At 37.2% G+C, this 10,465-nt stretch overlaps 1 protein-coding gene across 4 annotated transcripts in view; it reads right to left on the bottom strand.

Moving 5' to 3' along the window:
• LOC106870177 (oxygen-dependent coproporphyrinogen-III oxidase) overlaps positions 1-10,465 on the bottom strand; it is a 360,259-nt gene that overhangs the window by 100,739 nt on the left and 249,055 nt on the right. For all 4 annotated transcript variants that reach the window (XM_052976450.1, XM_052976448.1, XM_052976449.1 and 1 more), the window contains one exon: positions 1,846-1,938. In XM_052976450.1, coding sequence (XP_052832410.1) covers positions 1,846-1,938 — 93 coding nt within the window. The remainder of the gene's footprint in view (positions 1-1,845; positions 1,939-10,465) is intronic.

Here is a 10,465-nt window from a genome sequence, read left to right as displayed (position 1 = left end):
TATATATATATATATATATATATATGTATATAGAAACAGAAATATGTTCATATACATATTTATACACACACACACACACACATACACTGTAAACACACACACACATACCCATATATTTACAGAAACAAACAAAATACTAAAAACAAAGACATTAAAGTGATAAGGGTACTAATTTTCATGTTCTGTGATGTTTATGGGGAAACGGAGAAATAGCTTCAATTTTGGTAGGCGAGAAAACGTTTTTTCCACCCTCCCACACCACTCTGAACCCCCACAGTGGATGATTACCTAATCTAGAAAGTGTCTTTTATTATATCCGACTTGCTTCTCTGGCAGTTGTTCCCCAACCCCCCACCTCCAGTCACCCTCACCCACCCTTGACACTTTCACGATTTAGGAGACTTAAATATTATCTCGATAATATAGCGAGAAATGTATTTCTGTCAATGGTATGTTTTGTATGAATATGATTTAAACAATGTACACAAAATAAACAAGGGAATTAATAACTACACACACACACACACACACACACAGACACACACACACACACACATAGAGAGAGAGCCATATATCCACACACATACACAAAAATATACACACACATACACACAGCTATGTATATTCACATATAGTTATATGCATACACACTCATACATATAAATTAGACACATTTATATCCACATACATAAATTCATATGCCTCCCCCCGCCAATCTATGTGTGTGCAACACACACAGCACACACATACACTAACAAACACACACACACACATACACACATAGTTATAAATATACAGATACATACACAAACACACTCACATATATGTCCACATGTACATAGAAACATGAATTATATATAATCATATACATATACACAAACCTATATATATACATATATACACATATAAATATACACACACAGACACACATTATATAATATATCAAGCAGAGAACTGTCTCTTTGTAATAGGTTTATTTTTACAAGAGTGTTGATTCCAGTTATCTGGTTAAGTTATAGCTTCACACCGTAAAGAAATTCCGTCTGTCAGAACTTTGGCCGTTGTTGAGGCTGTCTGCTGTGTTGCTGTTGACTTCGGCAGAACTCTTTCATCAGTCTTTCGTGCAATCACTGCTTTACTATGAACATAATGTTGTGAATTTCAGTGAGAAGTTTCTGGCGGCAAACGGAAATTTATGGTCTTTTCGGCCATCTTACAATAACAAAACTTTGCTGGCTTTATTCACTGTTTCTGGAGACAATCAGTGTTTCTTATGATGCTCTGTTTTATCATCTGAAACAATGTCAATTTGACAACAACAGCAACAGCAACAATAATGATTCTTTCTAATTATGGCATGAGGCCAGCAATTTGAGGATTAGGGTTAGGCAGTTCACTGCATCATCCTCAGTACTGGACAGCTACTTTATTTTACCAAATGATAATGGTTTCTAATTTTGGCACAAGGCCAGCAATTTTGGGGGCGAGGGTAAGTTGATTACATCCACTCCAGTAATCAACTGGTAATCATTTCACCAACCCTGAAGGGATGAAAGGCAAAGGCACCCTTGCCAGAATCTGAACTCAGAACGTAAAAATAGACAAAATTCTGCTAAGCTGAATAATAATGATGGTGGTGATGATGATCGTACTGAGTATGTATGTCTATCAAATATGGTAAGATGGTGTTTTTCTTTCCCTTGGATTCCAGAGAAAAGCTGCCACTTTTGACAGCAATGGTTGACAGTGATGTTAAGTGAACGGTGTATGGTTTTAGATACAGTTAGACTGCTCACAGAATACATTTTGTGTTAAAACTGTCAAAAAACCATAGCCTGTTCTTACCTTTTCCAATTCTTCAATACTGGTAACAGGATCTGCCATCCACTTGGATCGGGATTCCGTGCCGATATCAGACACTGCTGCTGCCATAGACACCTGGGAATACAGAAAGGGATTGAATGAAAGAATAAGAGAGAGAGAAAGAGAAGCATAAATATTTAGACAGACACATAAACTGTTGGAAAAACTGGCACTCCATTGGTTACAACATTGTGTGTTCCAGTTGGTCTGAAGTGGAGTGGTTGGCGTTAGGAAAGGCATCCAGCCGTAGAAATCTTGCCAGATCAGATTGGAGTCTGGTGCAGCCCACTGGCTTGCCAGTCCCCAGTCAAATCATCCGCACCATGCCAGCATGGAAAATGGACATTTGATGATGATGATGATGATGATGAATAAGAGCAGAAGTGGTTACAAGGATGACAACGACAACAACACCTGTTACCATAGGGACACTTGAAGTAATAAAAAAAATGGAACAAAAAAAAAAATGGCCTGAATTCAGGAAAACCAGAAAAATAACCCTGATGGGTACTGTGCAGATTTTAAGTGGTGGTATCAAAAAGTTTCTGTACTAGTTCTGTAGAGTGCCAATAGAGGGCAGCACATGGTTGCGTGCACAGTGAGAACTAGCAGTGACTTTCATGAGGCAGTGTGCCAAGTGACATAGCCGTGTTTACTTCGTAAGTTATGAAAATGTGTTTTTGTGATCACGTGTATGCTGTAGTCTATGATTTTGTCACGGACAGGAACAAAGAGCCAATGTGAAATCTTGCATTAAACTTGGGGAGTCTGCTACAGAGACATTGAACATGCTTTGGCAAGCTTCTGGTGAAGAGGAAATGGGTCATACATAATGTTCCAAGAGGCACAGGTGCTTCAAAAGCCGAAGAAAATTCCTGGAAGATGATGAACGACCTGGAAGACAATGGAGTGATCTGGAAGACCTGCCATAAGCATCACCTCTGGAAATGTGGTACTGTACATTCACAATTTCTTTCCCAGGGCCAGGTCAGACCAACAAATGAGAGTTCTACTGCAATATTTTGATCTGTGGAGCGTGAAGAGTTGGATTCTTCACGATGATAATGCACCCTGTCACTAAGCTCTTCTTACTTGTGAGTTCCTTGCCCAAAACAACACGGTATCACCTCTGAACCCATACTATTCACCAGATTTAGCACCTGCAGACTTCCATCCCTTCCACAAAATGAAAATGCAACTCAAAGGTCACCGTTTTAACACCATTGTTGAGAACCAGAGTGAATTGCAGAAGGTCCTTGACTCGCTTATGGAAAACAACTTCTGAGCTGGATTCCCAAAGTGGCAGTAATGCTTGGACTGCGAGTTGGCGGAAACGTTAGCATGCCGGGTGAAATGCTTAGTGGTATTTCATCTGCCGTTACATTCTGAGTTCAAATTCCACCAAGGTCGACTTTGCCTTTCATCCTTTCAGGGTTGATAAATTAAGTACCAGTTACGCACAGGGGGGGGGGGGTCAATGTAATCGACTTAATCCCTTTGTCTGTCCTTGTTTGTCCCTTCTATGTTTAGCCCCTTGTGAGCAATAAAGAAATAAGTAATGCTTGGACTGGTGTATTGCTGTGCAAGGTGACTAATTTGAAGGAGAGGAAGGGCATCCAGCTGTAGAAACACTGCCAGATCAGAATGGGGCCTGGTGCAGCCTCCTGGCTTCCCAGACCCCAGTCGAACCATCCAACCCATGCCAGCATGGAAAACGGATGTTAAATGATGATGATGATAAGGATGATGAAATTAAAACTTAGGTAAATAGACATAGGAGTGGCTGTGTGGTAAGAAGCTTGCTTACCAACCACATGGTTCTGTGTTCAGTCCCATTGCGTGGTACCTTGGGTAAGTGTCTTCTACTATCGCCTTGGGTTGACCAAAGTCTTGTGAATGGATTTGGTAGACGGAAACTGAAAGAAGCCTGTCGTATATATATATATATATATATATATGTATATATTTATGTGTGTGTGTGTATATGTTTGTGTGTCTGTACTTGTCCCCCCCAACATCGCTTGACAACTGATGCTGGTGTGTTTACTTAGCGGTTCGGCAAAACAGACCGATAGAATAAGTACTAGGCTTACAAAGAATAAGTCCTGGCGTCGATTTGATCGACTAAAGGCGGTGCTCCAGCATGGCCACAGTCAAATGACTGAAACAAGTAAAAGAATAAAAGAGTAAATAAGTTAATTTTTATCAAACATAAGTAGTCTGGGAACTTTTTGATATCACCTTGTACATAGATCCCTGTCATTGTACATTTCATAGTTCTATAGAATATTTTACTGAGCACACTTATACACATTTTTTATATTTTTATTTCTTAAATATTTTTTTTTCCATTCCTAATGCTTCTTAACATCATGTAATCAGCAAGTGTAGTAACCGTTTAGCATTTAAACCAGCCACATCTGGCTCAAATGTTCTGTATGTTTTAAGTTCAATCTGCCCAGATCTGGCCTCTCACACCTACCGTACAATGTCATTCTGAATATAAGCAACCACATCATTAAAATCTCGAAGCTGCAAGATAATGTATGATTAATTCAAAACAATGTGAATGTGAAAGCATTGAATTTGATAGAGAAATCTGATTGCTAAAGCATTAAGAACATCATATCCGTTATGTACCTTGGGAATGTGGGTGGCACCTGGTGAATAATGTGTAAATATAGCAGATATCAAGAAAATTCTTTTTATAATAGTAATAATAATAACAATAATAACAATAATAATAATAATAATAATAATAATAATAATAATAATAACAATGTTTACAAATTTTGGCACAGGGCTAGTAGATTTTGAGAGGAGATAACAGATAAAGATAATGGTGATGATGATAATGATGCCAGTAGTGGTGGTGGTGATGATGATGATAATGATGTGTGTGTGTGTGTGTGTGTGTGTGTGTGCATGTGCGTAAACCAAGGCGTCAAGCAAAAGTTATATTGAATTATGATTTTCTTTTTTTAGGTCAAAGGTGGACTTAGCTAAGCAATAATGGTTGGCATGAATGTGAAATTTAATATTCTGTTGAAAAAAATAAAACAAACTTGTTACAACTGGATTCTGCCTCCTACAAATAACCATGCTATCTGTAAAAAATGAAGAGTGGAACCTATTGTGAATCAGGCAAACTGAGGCAAGAATTATGAATCATATTTTACCCAAGAATGTAATAACATTGGAGATCATGTCATTAGTAAACCAACACCTTGATAGTGTGAGCCACTGTGCTTCGCTTGGTTATGGGAGAACCCCTATGTGGTCATTGAACATGCTAGAAATAGCAACTAAATTTCCCTCAAAGTTCACCACCACCACTGCTACTATCTTAAAAGAAAAACACAATGTAGCCATGGAACATTGTGTCTGAGAATAAAGTGTAAAGGTCATGGTTGGACCACTTTGATCACTGGTTTGCTTGATTATGTGTAACATGTGCAACAACAACAACAACAACTGCAAAAATTTATTTCCTATTCAAATATGTCCAATATTTAAATAATATGTATACATATATATATATATATATATATATATATATATATATGTATGTATGTATTACTGTCTAAAATAGTTTATTATTTTCTGTTCTGTGAGTAAAATTCCAGGATAGAATTTTTCAAGTTAATTATAAAATCAATAATTATTTGGCTAAATCTAAAGTCGGTAGAAAATCTATCCAAATATATTTATATATCGGTGTGGGTATGGCAATGTGGTGAAGAAATAATGCTATGTAACTATCTGGTTCTGAATGCTTTCTTACTGCGTAGTACCTTGGGCAAATGCCATCTACCTAATAACTTTAGGTTGACAAAAGCATCAGTCTGATAATAAAAGACTTGATGTGTGTGTATGTGTGTCCTATTCCTCATCATCATCATCATCATTTAACTTCCGTTTTCCATGCTGGCATGAGTTGGACAGGCTTGACAGGTGCTGGCAAGCCAGAGGGCTGCACTAGGCTCCAGTCATCTGTTTTGGCAAGTTCTACAGTTAGGTGTCTTTCCTAACACTGACCACATTACAGAGTGTACTGGGTGCTTTCCTATGTAACACTGGTACAGGTACCTTTTTATGGGGTGCTGGCATGGGCCCTTTTTCATGTGATGCTGGTACAAGTGCTTCTCTATGTGGCTCCAGCACAGGTGCCTTTTCACGTGGTGTCAGCATGGGTGTTTTGTAATGTAGCACCAGCATGGGTGCTTTTTATGTGGCACCAGCACCCATGGGGGCATCAAAGAAGATACTTGGCTACCCCAGTAGGACAAGGAAGTGGAGGGGAAGGTTATAGCCTTAAAGGAATTGCCTGTATGTGTGGATGACCATGATTTTAATCAACTTGACATGCCTCCTCAAGCACAGGAAATCACCAGAAGTCTTGATTTCTTGTCATCTCCTCTGTAAGGCTCAACCTCTGAAGATCATTTCTCACTATCATGTCCTACATCTTTCTGGGTCTAACCCTTCCACAGGTTCTCTCCATGTGTTTAATAACAGCTTCTCATGACAGAAAGTTTTGTATGCACATTGGACAGGTCCCTCTCATTAGATGACAGGTGTTCCTTGTATCTGATGAAATGGACAAGTCCTACATATACATGAAACTTAAAGTCATATGAAGCTGAGACAAACAGTTATTAAAAAGATTATATGTAACTCATAACAAATGTACTGAGGGCAACTTTTATATATTTGTGTATATATACATACACACACACACACACACACATATATATATATATATATATATATATATATATATATGTAGGCATGGATGTATGGTAAGAAGTTTACTTCCCAACCTCATGGTTCCGAGTTCAGTTCTACTACATGGCACTTTGGGCAAGTGTCTTCTACTATAGCCTCGGGCTGACCAAAGCCTTCTAAGTGGATTTGGTAGACGGAAACTGAAAGAAGACCATCACATATATGTGCGAGAGTATGTGTGTGTGTTTGTCCACCACCACTGCTTGACAACTGGTGTTGGTGCGTTCACATCCCTGTAACCTAGCAGTTCAGCAAAAGAAACCAATAGAATATGTATGAGGCTTGAAAAAAGAAAAGTACTAGGGTTAATTCATTCAACTAAAATCCTTCAAGGCAGTGCTCCAGCATGACCACAGTCCAATGACTGAAATAAGTTAAAGTTTAACAGATATATATCATCATCATCATTCAATATATACATATATATCCGTTTAAGTGTAAACTGCTGGAAAAAAGAGTACTGAGTACAAATCGATTATGGTTCAAATTTTGGCACAAGGCCAGCAACTTCGAGGGAGGAGCTAAGTTGATTACATCAATCTGAGTGTTCCATTGGTACTTATTTTATCAACCCTGAAAGGATGAAAGGTAAAGTTGACCTTGGCAGAATTTGAACTCAGAACATAAATTTGGATGAATTACTGTTAAGCATTTAGCCCAGTGGGTTTATGATTCTGCTAGCTCCCTGCCTTAGTCGAGGTTAATAATAAGTATTACTTGGTCAAGCCGGTCTCTTGCTACTCTGAGTTTCACATGCACAAGATCATAAATTGCCTGAAGATCTTGTGCACCGATAGGTAAAACTAAGAATAGAATCACAGCCATGAGATATTCCCAACCCATTGTCTCGATATAGACCAACATCATAGGATGGGAACTTGGATCTCAGTGTATGTAATATAAAGAGACCAACAAGATCACATTTGTCTGCACTGTCATAAAGGAGCACTCCGTCGGTTACGACGACGAGGGCCCCAGCTGATACGATCAACAGAACAGCTTGCTCGTGAAATTAACGTACAAGGGACTGAGCAATCCACAGACACGTGTACCCCTAATGTAGTTCTCAGGGAGATTCAGCGTGACACAGAGTGCGACAAGGCTGGCCCTTTGAAATACAGGTACAACTCATTTTTGCCAGTTGAGTGGACTGGAGCAACGTGAAATAAAGTGTCTTGCTCAAGGACACAACACGTCGCAGGGAATTGAACTCACGACTGTACAATCATGAGCCGAATGCCCTAACCACTAAGCCACGCTCCATCAATGCATCAAACAACTCATCTGAATCTGATTTTTTAACACATGCTGAGCCCTTACTAAACAGAAGAGATTTTCTTGCATGCATGATAAAGTCCAGGTCTATTGGGTCTATATCCACATACCGTTTTGAAAACTCAATTGCCTTATTGAGCAATGATCTCAATATCGGGGGATAAAAATCAGCAATGTCAAATTGAGTGAATCCAGCACTATGCTTATCCTTTATATTCCTAAACCAATCTATGGCAGTGCTGCTATTATTCTATTGTTGTAGTTTAGCTGTCTCTCAAATTCTGTTATTAATCTTCCTTAGTATTTTTTTTTTAGCTACTATATTCATAATCGGTCATAATGTCTTACGTTTAAGATGATTCCCATGCTTTCCCTGATGAGAAGGTTACAATTTTAATATCAAAGATCCCTATGGATCACACAGGTTGTAATCCTTTGAAACATATGTAGGAATAAAGTATGCAATTATAACATGCGTTTTCTCCATTCCTTAAATTCTTAAATATACTCAAATACCCAAAATTTCAAGGAGTTCCTGCCTTAAAAACAGGAACTAAACCACAGTTATTTTGTGTTCTTTGCTACATTGGTTTCTATTAACCCATTTATTCTATCAGAAGAATTTTTATTCATTAAGATAGAAGAAATACACATAATTATATATATATATATATATATATATATATATATATATATATATATATATATATAGTCATGCACACTATTATTGGCATCCCTTGTCAAAAATGGGTTTTAATTGAATTTGTCACTAAAAGTAGATGTCTTTGAAAATGCATTTATGTCACAAATAATACTAACAATTAAAACATAGATTTTGCCAAAGAAAGACATCTGGCAACGTTTACTATGGTAATCTTGGCCTATAAAAATTTTAAGCACAATTTAGAATTATTGACACCTACATAACAATTTGATTATTTCATTGCAAAAAAAAAACACTGATTTGGCCTAGAATATAAGAATTTGTGTTAAATAATAGAGGTTATGTCATCCTGAGAAATTTCTTAAATACAGAAATTTCTAGAATAAGTTTTGGCAAGGCCATGTAACATCATTTGCACAATCTTTTTTCCACCTTCTTTTGGTTAACAAACTATTCTAAATGTGGCATCATTGTGAATGTGCAGACATACAGTTTTGACTCTAAGGAGAAGATTGTTGATGCTTGTGTTGCTGGAGATGGGTACAAGACAATATCTACGAATTTCAATTTGGTTAGATCAACTGTTCGCAACATATTTGTGAAACATCAAGATACTAGCTTGTAGGAGAACAAGAGTGGATGTGTCAGAAAGAAACTCTTTTCAGAACAAGAAGAGAAAATGTTAGTTAAAATGGTTAACAATGATCCTAAGATAACAACTGCAGTAATGAAGCCCAATTTGACAGTTTTTGGAGTTCATACTTCAAGGTCAATGGTTACTTGAACTCTTCAATAGAGGTGGCTTGGAGGTGTGCTGTCTCTGGAAGATACCATAGTTGAAGAAGAAGCACTTAACTGCTTATTTGAAGTTTGTGAAGGTCTTTCTGAAGAGGCTTGAACATTTTTGGCATTCTGTTCTGTCATCTGACAAAACCAAACTCAAGTTATTCAGGCACAATGATAAGACTACTGTTTGGCGGAGAAGAGGAGAAGCTTACAACCCGAAGAATACTATCAATACCATCAAATATGGTGGAAGTAGTATAATGCTGTGGAGCTGTTTTTCTGCTAAAGGCACTGGAAAATTAATTTGAAATGAAGCAATGATGAAAAAAGAGAATTATCTTGATGTTTTGAATGAAAACCTGAAGTAATGGACAAAACAGCTGGGATTAGGACACCACTGGACCTCCATGCAGGACAATGGTCCCAAGCATACCTCACTTTTAATCCAGAATTTGTTGAAAGAAAATAATATAGATATAATCAAAGTTCTCACTTAAACCCAATAAAAAACTTATGGCGGATCTAAAGAAAAGAGTGAAAGCAAAAAGGCCATCTAATTTGAAGCAGCTCGAAGAATATGCAATAGAAAAATGGGGCTAAAATTCCTTCTAATCTGTGCCTGAAGCTAATTGAAAACTACTCTCATGGATTGAAGGAAGTTATTAAGCATAAAAGATACACTATTGATTATTAATCATCGAATGTTGTAGGGGTGCCAATAATTTCGAACCATCCAATTATTTTGTTTTTCTGTTTTGTTTGTTAAAAATAAATTGTTTTGGAAATTTTACTTTTGTTTGGAGCTTCTTAAGTAATTGTGCCTACATTGACCAAAAGTGATTTAAGTAGACATTAATTTTAGTGGGAAATTCACTAAAAAACCCACTTTTCATAAAGAGTGTCAATAATTGTGCACATGACTCTCTCTCTCTCTCTCTCTATATATATATATATATATATATTTATATATATATCACTGACCACTACACACATTTTTTTCTCTCCTTGTTTCTTTCTGTGGAAGAGCGTAGACTCGAAATGTTAAAGACTTTTTCAATTCCCGAGCGTTATACTAATACATCTATTTGT

This window comes from Octopus bimaculoides, chromosome 24 (genome assembly GCF_001194135.2).
Source record: "Octopus bimaculoides isolate UCB-OBI-ISO-001 chromosome 24, ASM119413v2, whole genome shotgun sequence".
In the NCBI taxonomy this organism is placed as follows: Eukaryota; Metazoa; Mollusca; class Cephalopoda; order Octopoda; family Octopodidae; genus Octopus; species Octopus bimaculoides.
The sequence above is the reverse complement of the archived record's forward strand: the minus strand, read 5'-3'. Positions and strand labels throughout refer to the sequence as shown.